This window comes from Suricata suricatta, chromosome 13 (genome assembly GCF_006229205.1).
Source record: "Suricata suricatta isolate VVHF042 chromosome 13, meerkat_22Aug2017_6uvM2_HiC, whole genome shotgun sequence".
NCBI classification, from domain to species: Eukaryota; Metazoa; Chordata; class Mammalia; order Carnivora; family Herpestidae; genus Suricata; species Suricata suricatta.
This window is the reverse complement of record NC_043712.1, coordinates 24691531-24716828: the sequence shown is the minus strand read 5'-3', so window position 1 is coordinate 24716828 and position 25298 is coordinate 24691531. Positions and strand designations below refer to the sequence as shown.

At 37.4% G+C, this 25298-nt stretch overlaps 1 protein-coding gene across 2 annotated transcripts in view; it reads left to right on the top strand.

Moving 5' to 3' along the window:
• RAD23B (RAD23 homolog B, nucleotide excision repair protein) overlaps positions 1-25298 on the top strand; it is a 44786-nt gene that overhangs the window by 3146 nt on the left and 16342 nt on the right. For both annotated transcript variants that reach the window (XM_029920056.1, XM_029920055.1), the window contains exons 2-5: positions 14458-14539; positions 14771-14850; positions 16976-17244; positions 22706-22761. In XM_029920056.1, the coding sequence (XP_029775916.1) occupies positions 14458-14539; positions 14771-14850; positions 16976-17244; positions 22706-22761 (487 nt within the window). The remainder of the gene's footprint in view (positions 1-14457; positions 14540-14770; positions 14851-16975; positions 17245-22705; positions 22762-25298) is intronic.

The window sequence follows — 25298 nt, the reverse complement described above, 5'->3', positions numbered from 1 at the left end:
GTTAATATAAGAAGACTCTAAATGTCCTGTTTCTAATTTGTGGTGAAAACTAGGTAACCGAGGATATCAGAAATAGCTTTTTTAATAAAGTGGAGAAAACAGGAATTTATTGAGACCTGTAAGGAGAGCCACATAAAATGAACAGTTTCTTCTGTTTTGGTTATTCAAAGGTTTGTCCTTGTTTGATTTTTACCTAGAAGGAACTAAGAAAATTAAGTAACTTGAAGTGGCCAGTACAGAAACTCTTATGAGCTTGAGATGTGCAAGAGCAAAAATAAATTAAAGATGGGACTGGGATAGGAGAATCATGAGAGTGATTCATTTGTTGAACATCTATATGTTTAGTGATCTTTGAGTGGCAGCCTCGGAGGAATATAGGCACATGTGGACAGGTTCTGGTTCTCTGGGAGCCATATTGACCTAGTGGCTCAATGTAGATGTACAAAGTAGAAAAAGGAACAGAATTTGTTTTTAAATTGTTTGTGTTTGCTTTAGTTTTTGAATGCTGAAACTTTCTCCCCCTTTTTTAACTGCCAAAATTTTCTTAACACTTAACCAGCCATTTTGTGCCATTTATTTGACCAATACCATGCACTGCCTTTAGTGTTAATCAGTGCAGAACAATCCTTTTATTTTATAATAGTAATGTATCTCTTATAAAATATTCAAGCAATATAGAAACAAAATGAAAAGATTGGATGGGAAGACCATTACTAAGAAAGAATATTCTTAATTATGTGAAACTTTATTTTAAAGAGATGATTTATTGTAAAAAATAAAAATAAAAGAATCGAAATTTGAGTAATCTGCATAATAAAGCATTCTGAGATGTCTGACAGACTGCTATTTGTATAAAATTTTGAAAATTGGTGGGGCTCCTGGGTGCCTCAGTAGGTTAAGCATCCGACTTTGGCTCAAGTCATGAGTTCATAGTTTGTGAGTTCCAGCACCATGTCGGACTCTTGTCAGTGCAGAGCCTGCTTTGCATCCTCTGCCTCCCTCTCTGCTCCTTCCCCACTTGGACTCTGTCAAAAACAAATAAATGTTAAAAAAAATTTTTTTTGAAAGTTGGTCATGTGATGGACATTTAGAGGGAAATAGAGTACAGTTGGGGTTTTTTGTTTTTAAGCTCAGATCCAAAATCACTTAGTTGTCTTTTTTGCTATTACTTTAACCCATTAAGAACAGGTAGATTAAAGAACAAAAATTTAAGTGATTGTAATACATTGCAGATCTTATTGTATCCCTGAAAATGATGACAAGAAAGAATATGGCATAGACAGATTTAATCCTTCAATACACCAACTCTTGTCACTGTTGTGTGCTTTCAGTGACTGGAAAAAAAAATACTAAGTTGGAGATGAAACTTTAAATGAACGAGCTGAAATGCGATTATATTAATACATCAAAGCTGTGTATATACGTTGGAAGTTTTGGATAAGAGAACTGTAAAGATAAAACAGTTTTTATTACTGTAGACTGCACACTTAGTGTACGGTACAGTAATCTACAAAGAATTACTTTGCTTTGTGGTTTATTTGTATAATGTTGGTGATTATGCTGTAAAATGCTGTTTGGTACTTGTACTGGATATGGTATTTGTTAGACATCATTTCTTAGTAACTTATTCTTATTGAGGCTTAGTATATTTTAATATAGTTGTGCTGGAGATAGTACTTTATTATAGAAGTTTCCTAGGTTATTAAAACAAGAATAAGTATATTAAAATACTGTATTACAGAGATGAAATTAAGGTTTGTTGACATATTGGTAAATCACAATACAGGAAGTACCTGGGAAGTCTGGTATGGTTTCTGCCAGAATTTTGCTTTTCCTATACCTAGCACATAGTAGGCATTTAACAAACATCTTTTGAATGAGTTGAATACATACTTTTAGTGAACTGTCAGGTAAGTGATCCCCCATTGTTTGCATATTGATTTATTTAATATTTGTTGAGCACTTACTAAATGTCCTGTCCTACTGTTATAGTACATATATTGTAATGGAATGAATCCATTAGAAAAGAAATTTTAATAACCAGATAATGCTAAGAGCTATATAGAGAATTGAAATAGAACGAGGTAATATGATAGTACATGACTGGGTGGCTACTTTTAAATTGACTAGTCACAGAAGGCCTTTTTGAATACAGTGACATTTAAACTGGGATCTGAATAATAATTACTCCAGTGGAGAAAAGTATTTTCTGTGGGGAAAGACCTTTTAAGGAACTTAAAATTTAAGTTTATTAAATGTTAAAGCAGAGGGGCACCTGGGTGGCTCAGTCAGTTAAGCATCCAACTCTTGATTTCGACTTAGGTCATAATCTCTCTCACAGTTGTTGGGATCCAGCCCCACAAATGGGTTCTGCACTGAGCACAGAGCCTCCTTGGGATTCTCTCTCCCCCCTACTTCCCCCCGCCCCTCTTCCAGTTGCATGAGTGCACACTCTTAGTCTCTCAAATAAACATTTAAACATTAAAAAAAACAACAACAACATTCAGTAGAGATGGCAAGGAGATTTATAATGAATCTCTATCCCAGAGAGAAGTTTTGGTTGGAGATAGAGACCTGACAATAGGCGGCATGTGTGGTTGACTTCAATCCATGGGACTGGATGAGATTATCTAGCAGTCTTTTTCACTGCCTGTTCCTCATGAAAAATGAACCCTGAATTATCCACTATATGTGATTAATTGTATGCTTCTAGAATTGAAGAACCATGGTGAGAATGTTGCTGGTAATAGGATGGGTCCTGAGGTTGACGTGTGGGTTTAGAATTGGAGATTTCACATGGAGATTAAATAGTGAAGAGTCAGTCAAGGAGTCATCTTTGAGGTAGGAAGAATCCAAGAAAAAATGTGTCAAGGAGCAGCAAAGGATCAAATGTGTCTGATGCTTGAGAATTCAAAAGAGACCTGCTCTTTGGTTTTGGCAGCTTGGAGTTCATTAATGACCCTGACAAGTAATTTCCATGCAGTGTTGGAACCAAAATTTTGTTTGAGTAGATTGAGGAATGAATGGGAAATGAGGAAGCGTAGATAGTAGCTGTGGACATACATTGTTATTTTGACATTGTCATTTTTCCAGATGTAATTATTTTTATCTCTTGTGTTAAAAACGTGAAAATTATCATAGTTTCGAGCTTCACAGCATACGGTAGACATGTTTTAAAAATCCACACCAGAATTGTGGAAAATATGTAATAGTGTATGTTTTAAAAAGAAGAAATGAAGATCAATGTGATTAGTAACTTCTTGCCATTGCATAGTCAGTGGCTCTGGTAGTTTCACTATCTATGTATCTTGCCTATACCCAGGTCTTGTATTCCTGAATCTCATCCAGCGATCTTTCTTTCTACCTCAATTATTCAGTCCCATGACTGGTAATTAGATCTTATTACCAGTAACAAGCTATTCCCGCATCCCTAGTAATCTGTTTTTAGTATCCTGCCTTACCTTTCCTCTGATTCCAGTTCTAATGAGGCCTATAATTCATTTGATGCATACTTTTCTTCGCTGGCCTTTGCTTCATGTTATTGCTTCCACTCTTGCCCAGCTAAAATAGGGTCAGTGATTATAATCACTCTTGCAAGGGTCAGCATAGCATGTCTCTTGAGCCAGACTGCCTGCGTTTCAATCCTGGCTTGTACCACTTGCTCTGTGACCTTGGGCAAGTTACTCAATTATGTGCCTGTTTCCTCATCTTAAAATGAGGGTACTGCCACTGGTAACTTCATATGGTTGTTTGGAAGGTTTCATGAGTTTGAGATCGTACACAGAGTGCTTAGCTAAAGCTGTGACTGTGCCTGGCAACATGGTCCTGCTCTCACTTCACTGTTTCTGCTTGGAAAACTTCAGATGTGATTAAATCCAGTTATGTTTGTGCTTGTACCTGTGTCCTAGAAAACACAGAGCCACATTGATTTGTCTCACTTAAAATTCATGAACATTAACCTTCATTAGGCCCTTTTACTGCCTGGTAGTACCCTCTACTAGTCCATTCACTCTTCCGCTGTCATAGGCAGATTTCATTAATTTCCTTATTTTCAGCTGATGACCCCAGATTGTCAGTTTTATTGAGAACATAGAAACAATTGGAACAGAAGAACTTTTGCAGAGCTACCTACTTCCTCTAGTTTCCTTTTGTTGTGGGGTAGCTATCTATTGTGGAGGGTGCTAAAGCCAGTCCTTCTACTTTTCCACAGCATTTTGGTTGCTCTACTGGTTTGTCTCTGTGTGAAGAGCCCACTCCATCAGTTCAACTTTTCTCTTCTGCCTCATTAATTTTTCCTTTCTACAACCTTCAAACATTTTCCCAATCTTTTTTTTTTAATTTTTTTTAATGTTTTATTTATTTTTGATACAGAGAGAGACAGAGTATGAGAGGGGGAGGGTCAGAGAGAGAGGGAGACACAGAACCGGAAGCAGGCTCCAGGCTCTGAGCTAGCTGTCAGCACAGAGCCTGATGCGAGGCTCGAACCCACGAACGTGAGATCTGACCTGAGCCGAAGCCGGAGGCTTAACCGACTGAGCTACCCAGGCGCCCCTCATTTTCCCAATCTTAATAAAACCATCCCTTGTCTCCACATCCCGCTTTGGGCACTACCTCATTTCCCTCCTGCCTCTATAGCAAAATTTAAGGGTAGCTATTGAGTCTGTTTACTTGTTTTTACATTTTGCTCTCTTTCAAATACATCACAGCACTATTAGCCTAAGGAAGAGCCTCCCCACCCCCACTTTGTAGTTATCCTGTGTCCTTGAGAACTTAAATCTCTTTTCTCATTATAAAATAGGACTAATAACTTGCCTGCCTTTCTTGTAGAGTTGATGTGAAAATCAAAAGAGATCATGGATCTGAAAATTTTTAGTGAATTGCAAAATCAGAAATAAATATATGCAATTTGTTTCAGCAAATTGTACTTTCATCAGTTTTCCATTATTTTGATCTGTTTTTATTACCTTTTTTACAAAAAGTTTGTGTGCTGTGGTATCCTCTCATTGTGTCAACTTGATGTGATTAGCATTTTTGAACAGTTTTTTTTTGTTGTTGTTTTTTTTTTGTTTTTTTTTGAGAGACACAGAGAGAGCGCGATCAGGGGAGGGTTAGAGAGAAAGGGAGACACAGAATCCGAAGCAGGCTCCAGGCTCTGAGCTGTCAGCACAGAGCCCGATGCGGGGTCAAACGCACTGAGATCATGACCTGAGCTGAAGTCGGCCGCTTAACTGACTGAGCCACCCAGGCGCCCCTGAACAGTTTTTAAGAGCAGTGTTCTGCTTTCTTTAATTTGGAAATTATGAGATGATTTGATAGGTAATGTATAAAATTTCTCTTCTTTTGGAAAGAAATGTGCTAAATTTGAGCCTGCCATAGCACAGTGAATCCTGCTGAAGGACACCATGCCATCTGTTCCCTTATAAGTTTGGAAAAATTCTTTATGTAGTGTCTCCAAGAGCTAATTTTATACTGAATGAACTTTATAAACCTTTTATACATTACATAAACCTTTTCTAGGAGAGGAGGTAGACTGGCTATAAATGACTAATACATATCAGCAAATCCTAAATACTTACAACAGGTAACCAAGAATTATTGTCACTCCCTCACTCCTCTAGCTGTCACACTTTGGGGTAAATTAGGTAGGTGACTTTTTTGTAGCGTGTTAGATCCATTCTCTGCCTTTAAAAGTTTACAGGTATCTTGAGAGTTTCTATTTTTCTACTTAATCAGTTTTCAAAGTCTATGTCAGTTTTAATCTTGTTGAAGTCATACTGTTAGGAATATGTTTTAGAATAGATTAAGTTGGTGTGAATACTTGGGGTAGCTTAAATATCATAGTTTGTATGAGAAGAATAGATTCTGAACTTGAAATATTTAAAACCGTAGCCTTTTGGATCATAACCCTAATTTGAGAATTGATTGCCTTTATATACTTTCTGCTCACACACTATTAATACTGTACTCTCAGTAATAAAAACAAAATCTCTTTTGCTATATTCTTTTATTCCTTGGGTCCAATGGGAAGGTTTTTCCTATTGTTCTGAAGTCAACTGACTTCTTAATAGTCAAATCTGTCGTTAGAATTAGCAGAAACCTACTTTGGGGAGAGGAATCCAGTAAATATTCCTTGGTGCCTACGCCAGTTTCTCAAATGGAAGGATACCACTTAAGGAATCCAAAAGAAAAAGAAAACCAAAAACATTGCCCACAGCATAAATCTGTGAAATCTTTTGTAAACATATTTGGCTTTGGGACTCTTTCCTTTTGCTAATGTTAATTGCCAGATTTTGGTTGCTCTTAGTTTTCAAAATTTAAGTAGGTACTACACTACTGCCTCAGTCTTTTTTTTTTTTTTTTTTTTTTGAAATAATCTCTATACCCAGCGTGGGGTTCCAATTTAAGACACCAACATCACAAGTTGCATGTTCTACCAACTGAGCTAGCTAGGTGCTTTAGAATTTTCTTTTTTAGTGCAGACTCCTCTCAAAATTGCAGTGTATTCTTATGTGATATTAGTAAGCAGTGATTGAGAAGGGGGTGCAATGAGAATTTTTTTTTCTTTTAAATGTTTAAGATTTTCCCTTAAATTACTAACATAATCCAGGCTTGTTATAGTTATGAAGTATATAAAAAAGTGGAAGGCTTTATGCCCCTGGTCCAAATAACCCCTAAAGACCCTATTTGCTTCTAGACATTTTTTTTGGTCTATGTGTAATATATAAACATAATTTCACTATGTTTTTAAAAATCAGTTGCTTAGCAACTAGCTTTTGGCCTTTAAAGATGATTATAAATTATTCATTCATATGTGCACGCATTCAGTGAATACCTTGTGTATATAGTATTGTTCTTATATTGCATTGTATTCAAATTGAGTGTGCATGCACAGTAATATTTCACCATTGGTGAATGCTATGCTTGTTTTTAGTGTTATGAATAGTAGTGTGGAACACATAATTTGTTAATTTATCTTTGAAGTATTTGTGTAAACATCTCTTTAGCATTGATTTCTAGATATAGAACTGTTGGATCAAAAGAACTCAAATTTGCCTTTATTAGTGCTCACAAATATCAACAGTATTTGTTGTTCACAAATACCAACTTCCACAGTAGCACTAGTCAGGATTCAAATAGATGTAGCACAGATTAAGTAAGTTAAATATTGTGAAGCTCTATATACTGCCTGGCATGGGCTAAGTGCATAACATCCATGAGCTGTTACTCATTCAGCCTTTGTATTTCAGGGCCACCCATTAAAGCTTGCATAAATCTTTCTACCATATGTATAATTAACAGTAATAAGGAAAATATATGGTAACATTGAAGAAGCTGGATTATCATGAATATTCATTTGCTAACCTAATCCACAAGCTATAGTCCTAGAAATCTTGTGCAAAGTGCTGTGTAAGACTGATATGCAAAAAAAAAAAAAAAAAAAAGAATGAATGACATGCAAAACAGCATTGACTATCACAGGGATATAATTTATAAAACATTATATTTGAAACATACCATTTAAGTTTGTTGAATGAAAATGACTACTTTTAATAGTTGTTGGCCTGAACTAAGGTAGTGCCGTTGGGTGCAATGTGATGTTCACATTGGGAAATAACTAGGTGGTAGGTTGGAACCACTGGATGAATGATTTGATGTGAGGAAGATGGAAGAAGAGACCTGCACCTCCTGGGGATGGATAAAACAGGATAATCAGCTTTTATGTTGGCACTTTTTGATACACTGTTACGATGATTTTTCTCCCTTTGGGGGATAAAAAGCCATGTCAACCATGTTTAATGTTAGATACAAGGTATGTTTTTCCTTTAAAATGCACACGATTTCATAGGAGAGAAGTATGTGGCCAGGAGAAAAGTTTGATTTCTTGTCAATCATGCTTTGTCAATAGCTGAGTTGATGATAAACTTCCATTCTTTCTCTAGGGGGAAATAAGCAGCAAAATGAAAGTTTATTCCCTGCTTCTTGTTTATTATTAGCCTTGGATGGGGTAGCTTTGGTTATTTATTGGAACTGTGATACTCAAGTATAGATCCATCTTGTTTACTGTTTTCTGAAACAGGAGCACTGGCATGGGGCTTTTCACAGTCAGAGGAGTCACAACTGCACTCTGTTGCTTGCCATAACCTTCCCAAAAGAAACTATGTAGAGAGGTGCTGCTACTTTTTTTCTTTTCTTTTTTTTCTTTATTTCTTTATTTTTTGGTAACGTCCAGAAAGAAGGCCTTTCTTTATAAACCATCTTAAAATCTATTCTATTTGATCAGGTTAGGGAAGATTTAGACAAACTCATCTAGAAGCCGTCTTTCAGCAAATACATTTCGGTTGAAATGCCTGTACTGGGGTATCTAGTAAAAGTGTCCGTTAGAGAGTTGGGTATGCATCACTAAAGGTAAGGAGAGGGCTGAGCTAAGAGATAGTTATTAAAACTAGATGAGTTGGATTTTCTGGGAAGTTTATGTAGAAGAAAAGGCAGCCTTGGGGGCATAATACTGAGAAGCACTTAAAGGACTGGCTCAGGAGAGGAGTGAACAGAGAGTTAGGAGGAAATCCTGAGAAGTATGGCCTTATGGAAGCCAAAGGAAGACGATGTGTAGAGAAGAGACAGGTGAGTACTGTTTAAAATGATAGGTCAAGTAAGGTAGTGAAGGACTAAGAAGTATCTAGTTATGATTTTGCTGAATTTAGTGGTACTAGTAAGAGCAGTCATAATGGAATCCTGAGAATAGGGAGGAAACAAGTAGCTGAATAAAGTCCATGCTTCTGTCACCAACCGCTACATTACTCTCTTGAGTAATAGGTGTGGGCTTAATAAGTAAGTACTATAGTGTATGTAGTTGATTCTTTGAAAAGTGCCTGAGACTATGGGGAGGAGAATATAGCTAGCAAGAAGTCTGGGGGGTTGTGAGGTTTCTGTTTTGTTTTTAAGATGGTAGAAGATTGTGGGGCGCCTGGGTGGCTCAGTCGGTTAAGCGTCTGGCTTCAACTCAGGTCATGATCTCACGGTTCGTGGGTTCAAGCCCCGTGTCAGGTGCTGTGCTGACAGCTCAGAGCCTGGAGCCTGCTTCAGATTCTGTGTCTCCCTCTCTCTCTGACCCTCCCCTGCTCACGCTCTGTCTCTCAAAAATAAATTTTAAAAAACATTAAAAAAAAGAAAAAAAATTAAAATAATAAAAAATAAGGACAAAAAACATGGTAGAAGATTGGGTCTGTTTCAGTGAATGGAAATGAACTGGCTTTGAAGAAGAGGGTGAAAATACAGCTGAGGGAGGGTGGGAAACAATAAATCTGGCAAGGTATTGAAGAACACTGGAGGGAGGACAAGTGGAAAGAATTAGGTTTGAGAGGGATGCCTCTTTAATAGGAAAGGAAGGAGATTAGGTAGATCTGGATGCAAAAAAAGGAAGGTATGTCGCTTTCATGACAGAAGGTGGAGGATGGGTGCCTCTGATATCTGCTGATTTTTGCCTTTGTTTTTAATTTTGGGAGGAAGGACACAGAGAATACCCAGCATACTCCAGCATGGAGCCTAAGTGGGGCTTGGTCTCACAAACCGTGAGGTCATGACATGATCCAAAATCAAGAGTCAGAAGTTTAGCTGAGTCAATTCAACGCCCTGAGTATGTTTTGAATGAAATAGAAGATAGTTATCTGTGGGGAGGGAGGAAGTTTTGGGAATCAAATTTAGAGAAGAATGCAGGTTCAATATATCCTCTTGGAAAATGGAGGAGAACCAAAAGAACTGATGATTTGGAGTATCTTTCATTTTCTCCAGCATTTAGAAGACTGTATGTAAATGGATAGGCAGGGGTTGGATAGTTAAGGTAAGATTTGTTAGCTAAGTGAGGTAGGAGACAGCACAGAGTGGTCAAAGTGAATTTTTTTTTGTCGAGTACAGATAGAAATAAATTCAATTGTGTTGGTCCAAACGTGGAATTTTGTCTGGCAGAAGCAGCAGAAAGAAAAGAAAGTCAGATAGTAGGAAGAAAGTGATAGAAGTAGTGGAAATGTTGTCTTTACTGAATAGAACTGGCAGTAAAGATCAAAGTGAAAGTAGGTGCTCTGGGGACCAAAATCTTAATGAAATATAAGACAGGTGTAGTGAACAGTTACTGAGAGCTGGTAGGGATTGGTGATTGGTGTTTACAGTTTCAAAGATGGAGCAGTTTGGGGATAACAGGATTCAGCCTGTGTCCAGGTAGACGACTTAAGTAGACTGAAAGTAAAGATTGTGTTGAGGTTAAGGAACAGTGCCAGAATTTTGGACAGGTCGGTGCACCTGGAACTAAAGTCTAGTTCTGGTGTGCGTATGTGTATAATGCACACATTTCCTGAGGTGGTATTGCGAGATTAAATGGCCACCACCCCCAGTGTTGCACTTTGTCATCTTGCCCTTCAGTATTTTATCGTTTGGTGCTTCCATTATGAGAGTGTTGTCTCTTCAGACTTAACACCGAGTATTGTTCAACACTGTCTTTCCAGTATGATGGTGTTTGGGCCTAATGTCTGACAGTAAAATTTGTGTTTGGTTACTAATAAGGTTGAACTTTTTATTGACTGTCCCATATTTCTCTTGGCACAGGAGGTATTTTCTACAATTTTTCTCTTAATCAATTTATTTGCAGTTTTCCTTTTGGTATTTGTCTTATTTCTTCCTCAATTGCATGCTTAGTTTATTAATTTTCTTTGTTTGGTAACACTTTTAATGTTAATCTGTGATTACTTTTTTTAGTCAAATCATATAGGTATTGATGTCTGTAGAGTTCTCATTCTTAGGTACTTAATATTTTTGAATCACCATTTTTGGTTTCTTTGGAGAAAAGTGATTGGAGGTGTTTCTTCTTGTTACTCTGCTTTTTTTTTTTTTTTTTTTTTTTAAACTTAGAAGGGTTTTGGGATTTTGTCCCTTTCTCCCTCTTTTGACATACAAAGCTAGAGAGTAGGTTCATTATTTGTTTGGGATTATGAAAATATAGTGGAGTAGTCTTTATGGCCTAAATTTTTAAGTATATATTCCATGGGCATGGGAAATAAAAAATATAAAATTTCTATTGGTTAGAAACCATGTATACATATCAATTAAGTCTAAATTGGCTACACATTCCTGTCTGTCAGGAATGATATTCCTGCTTGTTTCTTTTATTTCTCTTATTTTTTGCTTCATATATTTCTTTATATTTCCTTTTTCTTCACATATATAAGCTATATTAATTTACTCATTCAGCGAGTGTTAATTGAGCATCTGTTGTGTGCTATACCACTATGTACTCTTCTGAGAACTAGAATCACTCATAGTAACACATGTAGTCTATAATTCATTTGTGATTTTTATTTTACTTTTATTTTTTTACCAAGCAACCACAGTTGCAAATATTGCATCTCTTCTCTGAACAACGAGGGCCCTAACTGAGCTCTCTGTGCCGGCGCTCAGCTGACTGTGCCAAGTCCGTCAGCATGTGAAGTAGCAGTGCTCTCTATTTGTTTGCAAGACCCTTTACACTTAAAATTTATTGAGGACCCCAAAACAACTTTTATCAGTGTACTTGTATTTACTGTTTTAGAAATTAAGCAGAGAAATATTTTAAATGTTCATTTAAAGATAATCCATTACCCTGAACGCGCCCGATCTCGTCTAAAGATAATCCATTAAATGTTATAATTAATATATTTTTATGTAAAAAATTATTTCCCAAAACAAAAAAACTGTAAGACTGGCATTGTCATACTTGTTTTGCAAAAACTTGTTTTTAGTGGTTTTTTTTTTTTAAGTTTGTTTATTTTGAGAGAGACTGTGCATAGCAGGGGAGGGGCAGAGAGAGAGAGGGAGGGAGGGAGACAGAGGATCCGAGCAGGCTCTGTGCTCACAGCAGAGGGCCCAATGCGGGTCTTGAACCCCATGAACCATGAGACCATGACCTGAGCTGAGGTTGGACACTTAACTGACTCAGCCACCCTAGCACCTCAGATGTTTGTTTACTTTTGAGAGAGAAGAGCGCACAGACGCTAGAGGGCAAGGGGAGTGGGGGACACGATCTGAAGCAAGCTCTGCACTGACAGCAAAGAGCAGGATGCAGTGTTTGAACTTATGAACCATGAGATTCTGACCGGAGCAGAAATTGGATGCTTAACCACCCAGGTGCCCCTGGTTTTGCAAAACTTTTTAATGTTTGGCTTAATAGAAAAAAAGCTAGATTTTCATCTGCTTCTGCACTCAGTCTTTCGTGAAATCACATGTTTTGTAGCCTCTGAAAACTCAGATATATACTTGTGAGAAAATGAGAGTGGAAAAGTCAAATAGTATCTTTTGACCTTGCAGACCACCTGATACTGTCTTATGAACCATTATAGTTCCTTGACCACACCTAGAGAATCAGTGCTCTAGGCCTTAGCAATCCTAGCAGTATAGGGTTTAACTAAATGGTCTTTAAAGGTTACTTTATTTTAGAAATTTGAGAAGTATCTTTTATTTCCCACTCTTATCATGAAGTGCTAGCTGAATGTATAGGTAAAACGAGAACTGTCAATATAACTTATGGAACAAGGGCCAACTGTTAAAGTTGTGAATTCTTGTACTTTTTTATTCTGAACCACACATAGCATAGAATTTACCATCTCATGGGATTTATATCCTGAGTTTACTGATGTGGAGATCAGATTTTCTGAGTGCCTTCTTAAGAAGCTGTTACTTGTAGGGCATCTGGGTGGCTCCGTTGGTTAAACATTTGACTCTTGGATGATCTGTGGATTAAAGCCCTGCATCAGGCTCTGTACTGACATTGCAGAGCCTGCTTCAGATTCTCATTCATATCCCCTCTCCCTCCCTCCCTCCCTCCCTCTCTCTCTCTCTCTCTCTCTCTCTCTCTCTCACCCCTCCCCCACAGTCTCTTTCTCAAAATAAGTAAACTTAAAATAATTTCTAAAAGGTGTTACTTGTGTTCATTTAACTTTTGAAATTTGGAACAATAGAAAATAGTGGACTGAGATCCTTTTTTCTTTTGGAAACTACACCATTGATTTTTAATTGTACAAAGGAACCTTCTCTTTATATCTCTATCAGACAGTTTTTCACCTAAAGCTTAGAACTATCAACTTAGACAATTTTCAGAAGTATTCTGGGAAATTGAAGGAATTGGAATTTTTCCCCTTGATTCGTGTATCTTTAAAGTAATGAAAGTAGTACTCTCTCTGTGTATCCCTATCAGGCAGTCTTTCACCTAAAGCTCAGAACTATCAACTTAGACAATTTTTAGAAGTATTCTGGGAAATAGAAGGAATGGAATTTTCCTTCTTGATTCTTCTGCCTTTAAAGTAATGAAACTAGTTCCATTATGTCTTATTGCCTTTTTTACTCCTCTGTCATCATGCTTTCTGATTAGTTTCAGAAATTGGACTCATGTTCAAAATACCTCATAATGAGCCTACTGTCCTGTAATTTTAACAGAGACCGTAAAGATTGTCTGTTACAATACCTCTTACTTTGTAGGTGAGATAGATACTGAGGAGAGAAACCGAGCTACTTGTTTAAGATCATTTAAGTGGTCCAGTGGTCCTCGGCCAAGGCTGAACTTTGGAGCCACCTGTAAAGCTTTTAAAAAATACAGGTGTTTAGGCCCCATTTTAGAAGCCCCATCAGATGATTATGATGAAACATCCCAGTTTTAAAGTGAATCATTTGTGTTGGTGTCTGTGCTGAGAGCCTGGAGGCTGCTTCAGATTCTGTCTCCCTCTCTCTCTGCTCTTCCCCTGCTCACATTCTGTCTCTCTCTCAAAAACATTAAACATTAAAAAAATGTTTAAAGTGAATCATATGCCTTCTTTTTTTTTTTTTTTTTTTTAAGTTTATTTTTGAGAGAGAGCGACAGCACAGTCAGGAGTGGGGCAGAGAGAGAGAGGATCGCAAGCAGGCTGTCCACTGTCAGCACAGAGCCCGACACGGGGCTTGAACTCACAAACCATGAGGTTATGACCTGAGCTGAAATCAAGACTTGGATGCTTAATCAACTAAGACACCCAGGTGCCCCTGAATCATTTACACATTCATATTTAACTTTTGTTTTTATTGTAAATGTGACTATTTTATTTCTTAGACCTTTTAAGTTGGAGAGCTTTTCTTTTTTACTCTGTGGAAATAAGCCTATAAACTTTATAATGTGAAGACTTCTGATGTTGCAGTTTTTATTTTGAAGAGATTTATCAAGTCAACTGGTAAAAGTTTTTTCTCTTAATCTGTGTATGTATAGCAGCTGGTGGTAAAGTTATACCTATACCTAATGATATGCATTAAGAATGAGTCTTTTTTAATATGTTGTGAAGACATCTTTACATTTTTGCAAGTATTAATGATTAATACATGTAAAAAAATTTTACCTTGCATTATCCAGAATCTGGATAGTCATTTTTTGTTTAGACCTGTTAGGAAAAAAATGTTTTATTTTTCCTTTAGGTAAAGGCACTGAAAGAGAAGATTGAATCTGAAAAAGGGAAAGATGCCTTTCCTGTAGCAGGTCAAAAATTAATTTATGCAGGTATGAATTAAATGTTGAAAGTAATATGTTATCTTTGGATTGTGTATACAAATTTCTCTCAGACACATACACTGTGTTTGTGTTTGGTATCTTTCAATCAAATGTTATTTATCTTCGCTGATGAGTTCTTGTTTTTCTTTGTGAAAAGTATTAATAGAATTGACATTGGTAATTGTAAGACAAAGATTATGGGGCTTCAAATAATGTGTTCTTTTTTTCTTAATGTACTAGGCAAAATCCTCAATGATGATACTGCTCTAAAAGAATATAAAATTGATGAAAAAAACTTTGTGGTGGTTATGGTGACAAAAGTAAGTTTGAGCCTCATTCTGTATATTTTTATGCATGTGAGGTTTTAAAAAAATAGTAATAAAAATCCCAAGTCAAGTTTTTATACTTTAGTGAATACGATTTATGCACATCCATAGTGGCAGACATTTAAGTATTTTTTAAAGATTTTAAATCTACTTTGTGTGAACCATAAAGTTAATTTTATACATTTATAGCTTAAACATTTTTAAATAAATTAAATCAGTTGATAAAATATCATGTAAAAATTGTTAGATTTTGCAGGAGTAGTAAAATCTCTAATTATGTAATTATTTAAAAGTGTGATTGTTAGAAATAGAATATTTCTTACTTTGTGGTTTTAATAAGGGTGCCTTAAAGGGACTTGCTAAATTATGTACTAGATCTGACAGACTCAGGCAGAAAAGGCTTGTAGACTCCTCTCTGCCTCTGTCTCTCCCCCCCTCCTTTTTTTTCCATCTCTCCACCTCTCCCCTTTCCCCCTCCCTCTCTCTCCCCATCTTTTTAAGGGTCAAAGAAAAAATCTCTTGTGAACACGTTTATAATCCATTAAGAACCATTGTGATTTTGCTATGTTAAAGTGCTTACTCATTAAATGTTAAACTTGACATACTGAAGAACAGAATCATGAGAAAACTTTGTCTCAACAGTATTTTTTAATTGTGATAAAATATACATAATACAAGGTTTACCACTTTAACCATTTTTAATTGTACAGTTCAGTGGTATTTGGTACATTCACATCATTTTGCAACCATCTCCAGAACTCTGTACCCACTAAACAGTAACTCACCATTCTGCCTCCACCCCCAGGCCCTGGTAACCACTGTTTACTTTCCATGAATTTAACTACTCTACATATCTCATATAAATGGATTCATAAAGTATTTTCCTTGTGTGACTGGCTTATTTCCCTTAGTATAGTGTCTTCCAAATTCAGCTGTGTTATAGCATATGCCAGAATTTCTGTCCTTTTAGGTCTGGATGATATTCCATTGTCTCATCTAGTATTATCATGAATAGTATGTAATGCAAAATGTGATATCCACATATTTGGATACACAAATATGGGGTCTTGTTTGGGGTCTCATTTCCTTCAGTATTATAATAACCTTGACTGTTTAGAACATAACAGATTAGGAAGGAAAGGTCTCAGAATAGATGGATGCATTTGAAGAATAGCTACTTAGAGCCAAGCTTTTTCTTATTTTACATAGGATTCTAATGATATTTCTGGTTATTTTGTTTTCAAGTTAATAATAGAGGTCATCTATTAGAAGGAGAAGAATTAGGCATTATAGAGGCAAAGAGAAATGACCTTATTATAAAGAGCCAGGAAAAAAGCTATTTAGATCAAGTAAACATCAAAACCTCCAAAAGCAGATGCGTTTCCTACCATTTAGAATGAGGCTTAAATAGCACTGGAGCAACAGAGACCTTGAGAGGGCATGGAATGTTTCATTATTATATCGATCACAAATAATCTTAAGGGAAATAGCAAATGAGCCAAATACATTTAAATTACATTTTAATCTAGATTGGAGTTTTAGAATATTAATAATTTGCAGAGTATTATATTGGCAGTTTAAAAAGTTATAGGGCTGAACACAAGACTGTTTAAGAGGGAGTGAATGCTCCTAGTATTTTTTTTTTTTCAGTCCCCTGTCCCACCTTGCACAGTGAGTCTTTTCAGCGCAGGCTGAACTAGCTCAGATCAAACAAGAAAGTTATTTTGCCGATGCTTTTAAAGTTATAACCATGGAACTTAAACTGTGAAATTTGATTGGGGTAATTAAATGGTTCTCCTTTTTTAGTACGCATTCTTTATATTTCTGAATAGTGGCTTCTATTGGTTCTCTTTTGTAGTGACTTGATAACAAAGACAAACTGTTGGCTAAAAGCTAATTAAGGTTGTTAGTATAGATGCTGTCGTCAGCTTTGAAAGAGTAACATAGTGATTCAGTTTGCTAATACTGATCATTTATTATGTTACTTTACAAAATCATTTTCAAGTTACAAGTTTGTATTAGAATTATGCTTATAGCCTTCTATAATCATAGTCTACTCAGAAATCAGGTAATAATGTCGCTATCATGATTCATTGTTTTCCTTTTTTAATGTCTTTAGCCCAAAGCAGTGACAACACCAGCACCAGCTACAACGCAGCAGTCAAGTCCTGCCACCACTACCACAGTTAGCTCCTCCGCAGCTCCAGCTGCAGTCCAGGTCCCAGCCCCCGCTCCCGCTTTGGCGCCCACTCCCACCCCTGCGTCCGTCACTCCAGCATCAACGACAGCATCTTCTGAACCTGCGCCTGCTAGTGCAACGAAACAAGAGAAACCTGCAGAAAAGCCAGCAGAAACACCCGTGGCTACTAGTCCAACATCTACTGACAGGTAAGAACTGTATTCTAGTAAATTGTATCCCAAAACATGATCATATTAAGAACTTCATGAACGCAGGGTCGCTTGGGTGGGTCAATCAGTTAAGCATCCGACTTCGGCTCAGGTCACGATCTCCTACTTAGTGAGTGCAAGTCCCGCATCGGGCTCTGTGCTGACCGCTCAGAGCCTGGAGCCTGCTTCAGATTCTGTGTCTTCCTCTCTCTCTGCCCCTTCCTGCTTGTGCTCTGTCTCTCAGAAATGAGTATGAATAAACATTTTTTAAAAAACTTCATGCATGTGTTTATGTTGATTATTGTTTTGATCAAACTAACTTTGTTTCTACTTTGTTAAACTTTTTCTAAACATTGAACTTGCACTGAAACTAATTTTTGTGCCTGTTTAAAGGAAGGGAGTGCCAGAGTCATCCTTCATTTTGTATAGAAGAATTAGGAAATACAAATATCCAAAAAGAATTCTAAAAATAACTTGATGTTTTGCTGTAGTTTAATGTATTGCAAATAACTTGACACTGCCCCTATTCATTATTTATATTTGATTTATTTTTTTTTCTGATCATTGTCATTTCTATTGTAAACATCTTCCATTCCACTAAATACTTTCCTTTGCTGCATAGCATTGTGTTTGGATCTGACATTTGTTCACATTTAACCTTAGAAAAGTAACATCTTTGGGTATTTTACTCATCTGTATCTTTGTGGATGACAAAGACCTTATCTCCTAGACTTGTTAAGGAGTAAATGGAGTAATAAATATAAAAAGTATAGAATAGCACATGGTACACAGCACTAAGTATCCGCTCTTGCGGGTAGTTCACCTGCCACCTGTTGTTGAACATATGGATTGTTTCATTTTTCCACCGTTTTATCTATATTTTTGTGAACTTTTGTAGAAATTTAAGTTTTGCCTGTGTAGATCTTTAAAACAAAAAAAAAATGCTGGGATATATGGAGAGCAAGAAATAATTTCTTGTAAGAAGTTAGCAAGATTACTAAGTAATTTATGACAAAAGTTTTTTCCCCCAATAGTAAATAAAAGAACCAAAGCAAGTGCTTTAGTTCTCTTGGCTGGAGCTTGTACGGAGATTTCCTGCTTTATCTGAGAGCATGGGTTGTATTAAGTCCAGCATGCATTGGCCCTGGAGCTGTTTGTGTTTTGTGACTTTAGTACAAGTTGGGACCTCAGTGGAAATAGTTAGAGTCCTTGGAATCAAAACCAGACAGAATGGAGATCTATACAGGAGTTGAAAACATGTACTGAAAGGGAGGCATGTTTGTGATAAATACAACAATGATCAGAAAAGGTAACTAATAGTTATTATTTTAGTGTTTTACCTTTATAGTGTTTTACCTTTATGTTCAGTTTCTGTGTCTGATCCAAGTCAACCATGTTTGGAGGGATTTGAGTCATCTGGTTCATTGCTCACTTTAGGCCTCTTTTCAAGGAATTAAATATTTCCTGTATGCCTGCCTGCTGCACTTTACCTTAGTTTAGGCATTTTCAGAAGCTGTCACCTAACTGGCTGCTTCTCCCATGGGCATTTAGAAATGCATTCAACACTCTTACCTAGTAGAAGACAACCAGACTCCCGTTAGGCTTTTCTCTCAAAAGGTTGTTGGTCCATTCTGTGTAGAGGAGGGAAGTTAACAAATTTAACACATTGGTTTCCAGATCATTTAAACATTGTAAATATAATTATATCTTTATTTAGTACAGTATAGCCGGTTTTCTTATATGTTGTCATTTCTTTGAAAAGCTCATAGTGAGAATTTCAGAATTGATCAGTACTCTTTTTAAAATTTCCTGGAGGTACAGTTTCATTTACCCCTTCTCAGGATTTAGGATTACCTTTTCAGACCTACAGAGGTTGTGTAAATCAGTAGATGGTCAGTGATCCAGAGAGCAGACGGTAAGTTACTTGATTGGATTTTGTATGCCAACTATTAATCTTATTTTATCACCTTAGGGATAACAGAAGGATGGGAGAAGCTCAGAAAACTGGCTGCTTAAATGTGTGTTAGTCCTTCATCTGCTGTAAAACATTTAGTGTCCTGTAAAGCACAAAACTTAGATAATATTCAGGAGATATGCTGGTATCAATTTGGGGGACATCAGAAAGTTTATTAATCACCCTGGTCTGACATTTCATTCTTAGTCCTTTGTGTCTTTAAGCCAGTTTTGTTCTTTAAAAACTACCAATTACAATGCAAATTCTACTTGTATATATCTGCCTTAGAGAAACTGCCTGTGTGCACAAAGACTGTGTTAATTTGTAATTAAGGACAAATTGGAACCAACCTAAATATCCATTAATAAGGGAATGACTTGACCTGTAATTTATTCATATTAGAGGACAGTGCTGCGCGAGGGTGGTAGTCGGTAGGCAGCATCAGCATCACTGGGAGTTTGTTTGAAATTAAACCCCTGACCTAAATGAGAATTCTCTAGGGTCTCAGAAATCTGTATTTTAACAAGCTCTCCTGGTGAATTTTTAGGCTTCCTAAAGTTTGAGAAACCCTAGTACACAATACTGCAGGGCAGTTAAAGTATGTGGTATATACGCATACTGAGTGAATGTGGTTTCAGGGCTTTGTTATCAAGTGAGAAAAACTGATTACAAAACAATATGGGCAGTAACCATAAACCAAAGAAGAGCCACAGAACAACATCATATTTTTGGGGGGATATGTATAGTAATGTGTAGAAGAATAGTAACAAAGGGACAGCACACACACTGATAAGTGGTTTCCTCTGCAGATGGGGAAGGAGAAGCAGGGAGGTGGAGTCAAGATTGAAGAATGGCAGACTGATCTCTCCTCCCTCTGGTCTGTGATATAAAAAGGAAATTTTAAAGCAGTGTGCAAAACAGCTCAAACTGTTCTGTAAAAGAACTGTCGGAAAGTACACTAGTCCTACCAGGTAGTAAAATGTACTCTACATGGTAACAATTGCAACGATTTAGAGTGGCCCTTACTAGAGAGATGGGTCATTTAAATAGATAGTATTCTAGAAACAGACCAGAATATATACCAGGGACTTCATGTAAGTTAAAGATGTGATTTCAACCACTGTGAGGAAATGTTGTTGGGATTAATGTCTAGCCAAATGGAATGGGAATGATGGCTCACTCTAGATAGATAAAGTGAAACCATAAACTAGAGAACAGGGAAAAATGAAAATCTTAAATAAGTTATAAAAGGAGCAATTGATCAATTTGGCCATAGAAAGAATTTAAAAGTTGAAAACCAAACTTTAGTAAGAGCTTGGATTTGGCCAATTAAATGGAATACTGTGTGTTTGGGGAAAATTTGAGGTAGTTGTAGTTATGCTGACATGAGGTAATTAGGTTAAGTGAAACACATCCAAGAGTAAGACACAACTCATTGTTAAACAGACACAAGTGGTGGTGGTGGTTGGCTGTTCCCTAAGTTGGGGTCTTGGCCAGGAGAATTAGTATTCCAGCATATATTCTTCCCAAAGCTTTTTCCTTCTCTACATGTTAGCCTTACTGTCTAGTTAATGAAGATACTTTAAAAATTAATCATAATAATCATTTCGGATGTTATGATACCAGGCACTTGGCTAAACACCAGTCGAAACCATACATACATACATACATACATACATACATACAGCTTTGGGATCCATGGATATTATTGCTGAGCCCACTGTATAGATGAGGAAACAAGCTTAGAAAATAATTTAGGAATTCAAACTTAGATATTCCTCTTGCTCTTGCTATGCTACAGGGTTTTCTTAGAACTGAAGTCTACTGTTTTATTTTTTAAATTGGCGGCGGGGGACCTGAGTGGCTCAGTCAGTTAAGCCTCCGACTTCGGCTCAGGTTAGATCTCACATTCATGGGTTCGAGGCCGTATCAGGCTCTGTGCTGACCGCTAGCTCAGAGCCTGGAGCCTGCTTCCGGTTCTGTGTCTCCTTCTCTCTCTGCCCATCCCCCTCTCATGCTCTGTCTCTCTCTGTATCAAAAATAAATTAAAACATTAAAAGAATAAAATTGGGAATAAATATGTTGTGTGTATGTTTTAATCAAAACGGCTAACTGCTCCCTTTACTACTTTTATAAACTTGAATTTCTTTTTCTTTGGCCTACTCTTCCTGGTCGTTCATAATCTTGTTTTAGTCTACCTTGTTTTCCAGACTCATCTTCTATAATTGCCCAACAGAAACTTTGTCCTTTTAAATTTTTTTTTGTTTTATTTATTTTTGATACTGAGAGAGACAGAGCATGAGAGGGGGAGGGGCAGAGAGAGAAGGAGACACAGAACAGGAAGCAGGCTCCAGGCTCTGAGCTAGCCATCAGCACAGAGCCCGATGCGGGGCTCGAACCCACGACCGTGAGATCTGACCTGAGCTGAAGCCGGAGGCTTAACCGACTGAGCCACCCAGGCGCCCTTGTCCTTTTAAACTGGTTTACTTTGGGTTACAGCTTGGCTTTTGTCACACCTCTCCATTCCTTGCTTATGCTGTATCCCTTGACTTGAATGCCACCTTTCAGTTTCTGTGTTCAAAACTTACCTATAAGATCTAACTGAAACTCTGTTCTATAAAGAATTCCCAGCCCTTTCCAGCCCAATGTGGTTTCTGCTTTGGCTATTATCATGTACAAGTTTTCCCCCACTATTTGAAAGTAGAACCTTCCTATGAAACCTTTTGTAAGAGCAGAAATAGCATAAAGCAATGAAGCAGTTACCATTAATTTATATGGAGAAAGTTTTGATCATTTCCAGACCCAAAAAATAACTTCCCTGGCTTTACTGATACCTTAGGACACACCTTGCTGTTGGGAGCACACAGTAACTTACGAGAAAGCACAGATGCACAGAGACACAGTTCAGAGTTAACAGTGGTTTGATCCCAAGAGGCTGGGTCTGGTTCCAGTTGAAGGAGCTTGGTGGGGCTACTTGCTTCTCAGGGTGTAGGCTTCTCGAAAGGCTTGCTGCAAAGCAAGTGAAACACTGTTTTCACTTACCTTGTGTTTTCACTTCCCTTTTCAGAGACCATCTTCTATGGGTTTCTTCTAGTTAGTGAAAACAGGTATTAAGGTAGATCTTTTGTAAAACCAAAGTGGCGGAATGTGAACTTTGGAAAAGTGGGGGATACTTTTATCGTTTGGTATTTCTTTCACTGTGCCTTGTCTTATTTAACTTCTCATGTAAATTCTTTCAGGGAATTCTTTGTATTCCTTAAATAGTAAGCAATCTGGTAGTTATTTTACATCTTTGGATATTTAAAATGATACATTTGTGGCAGAGTGAGTATTAAGATTGGAAATGTTATGGATAAAGCTTTAGGGATTAATTTAGAGATGGTGTAGCTAGACTTTTACATTTAATTAAAATCAGACAATTTCTTTACATATTGGACAGTTACCAAACTTTAATGTAAGTTTTATATACTTTCTGAAGTGTGATTTTTTTTTAAAACCCTTTTGCAGTACCTCAGGAGACTCTTCTCGGTCAAACCTTTTTGAAGATGCAACAAGTGCACTTGGTAAGTGTCTCCGTTGTAAATAACCTTATCAGTGGGATCATTTTTCTAGGTCGTATGTTCATCTTCATGGTTACTGATGATCAAGTTGCTAAATAGTTTAAGTAATTGTTCAATTAATGTTTCTAAAGACTTTATAAATTAATGTGCTATATATTGAATCCTTTAAAATGTTATTAGAGTTAAGCATGTTCTTTTTGTTAAAGCAGATCATTTTCCAAGTGTGAATTTTAAATATGGTTTTAACAGAGCGTGAACTGTGTACAGGTTTCTTACGAAATGTTTTTGAAACTGGTACAGAATGTTACTAAATCTGTCTCACACCTCATCTTACTCTCCTCCAGCCTTTATTCCAGTTTGTGGCCCTGTAGGGTCCCATCTGTATCTTATTGCTTATTGCAGTGAACATACCTTTCTATCCCAACTTTTTTTTTTTAAGTTTATTTATTTTGAGAGGGGGAGACAGAGGGAAAGCGAAAATCCCAAGCAGGCTCTGAGCTCTATCTCACAAATCATGACATCATGACCTGAGCCAGAATCAAGAGTTGGCCGCTTAATCAACTGAGCCACCTAGGTGCCCCATCCCAATTTTAAATTTAACTGTTCTGGATAGTGCTTTTTCATCTCCCCTTCACACTTAATGTGTCAAAATCAGTTTTGTTTTTTGCCCGTTTTTCCATTATAACATTTCTGGTATGTTTCCTGTTGTGCCTACTGATTATTGGTCTCCTGGCTGGGAATCCCTTTCCTCCTTTTTGGTACTATTCTGTGTTTTTGGAAACGGTAGGGAGGTAGAAGACTGGGAACAGGTGGGAACAACAGCTTCAGTGGTATGGGCTTCTAGATTCTTTGCTTAGTTAGTTGCTGCAGCAGCAGGGTTACCACAGCAGTAACACCTCATGAGATCTGGGGTGGCCTCTAATCTAATTGAACTTCAACTCAATGAGATGCTCTCATTGCCATGAAAATGGCATCTTGGCTGCCCATAGCTTGTAGGAGTGAAATGTTACAGTAATCAACCTAAGGTCACCCCATGTACCACACCCACACCTTTACATTTACTGTTGTCTGGGACTGCTCTGCTACCAGAGAAGTATAAGTTAGTATCCAATCAGCAAAATAGAAATCACTGTCTCAAACAGGGAGATGCTTAATCTAGAAAGTCCTTACAGAGATACTGAAAGGATTAGAGGAGATGACCCAGAAACTGGTTATGTGCTCTCCACCTGCAGAGCTGGAACCAATTGGCCGTTGCTCCTGGTACTGCTGAACTGTCTGGCTACCCCCACTACTGCCTCAGATGGAAAGCGTGGTGCCACCAAGCTCTAGCTGCTGCTACTACGCCTACACCTCTGAAGGCGATGTCTTACCTTTACATCTTCTATCAACCTGTACAACTTAGGTCATGGGACCCCTTTACTCTTTAATTCACCCAGTCTTTATGTAGATGCCCTGTTGCTTAAACTTAATGGCTTGTAACACTACTCTTTTCTTGATCCATCTGCTGACTCTGCCTTTTCAGGCTTTCTAGTTAATTCTTTTTATTTTACCTGACCCTTAAATATATGGCTCTTCTGCGGTTTTGCTCTAGACCATAGTTCAAAGTTCAGACTGTGGAAATGGCACATACCACCCATATCCTATAATGGTTCCCAAAATTATAACCCCAGTACACGTCTCCCTCCGAGCCTCCAGATTCAGATGTGAAATGATTCATTCTTTAAACTGCCAACTGGTAAACCTACAACCTCCATAAACTCTGTAGGTTCCAAACAGAGTCGTTTTATTTCCGCCATCCAATTATTCTCCTTTGTTCCTCATTGCTTGCACCATCATCTCTACCAAACATTGCCATCGTCTTTGATCCTCCTGCCTCTCTTGGCCTCTTGAGCCCAGGTACTGATGACCCTCCTAATGTCTCTGGAGTACTTGTTTCCACTGCCACTTGATTGCCCTGGTTCACATCCTTACCTCACTAATACTCCTGCGTTACTCTCTCCTACTTGTCAGTGCTCTGTTGTAGTGGACTTTCTAAAAGGCTGATCTAATGAGGTTATTGTTCCCTTTGCAGTTTCTTGTGACCTGGAAGATGAGACTTTTAATGACACATAGAGGTTCTTCATCACTACTACTTTTGGCCTCATTAGCTCTCTCTTGTTTTGTCCATTGTCCCTAGTTTTCCTCTGAGTAGCAAACTGCTGCTTATAAGCATTTATCTTTGAGTTCTTATAAATTAGGCATGATTTTAGGAGGTGTGACATAATGACTTGCTCTGGGGACTCTGGAGTCTGACAGCCTGTGTTGGTCTCTGCACCCTGACTTACCAGCCATTGATGCCATGATCAATATAAACCTTTCTCATGGAGTTATTGTGAGACCTAAATGAGAAACAGCATGTTAAAAGTAGTGTAGTTCAGGTACTCAGTGGCTCTTAATTCTTTTACCTTGATGCTAATTTCTCAATCTGGAACTAGATTAGTGTGTTGGCACTTCAGTGGCTTTGTGCTAGAAGTATATGAATGGTAATTAAGAAAATAAAA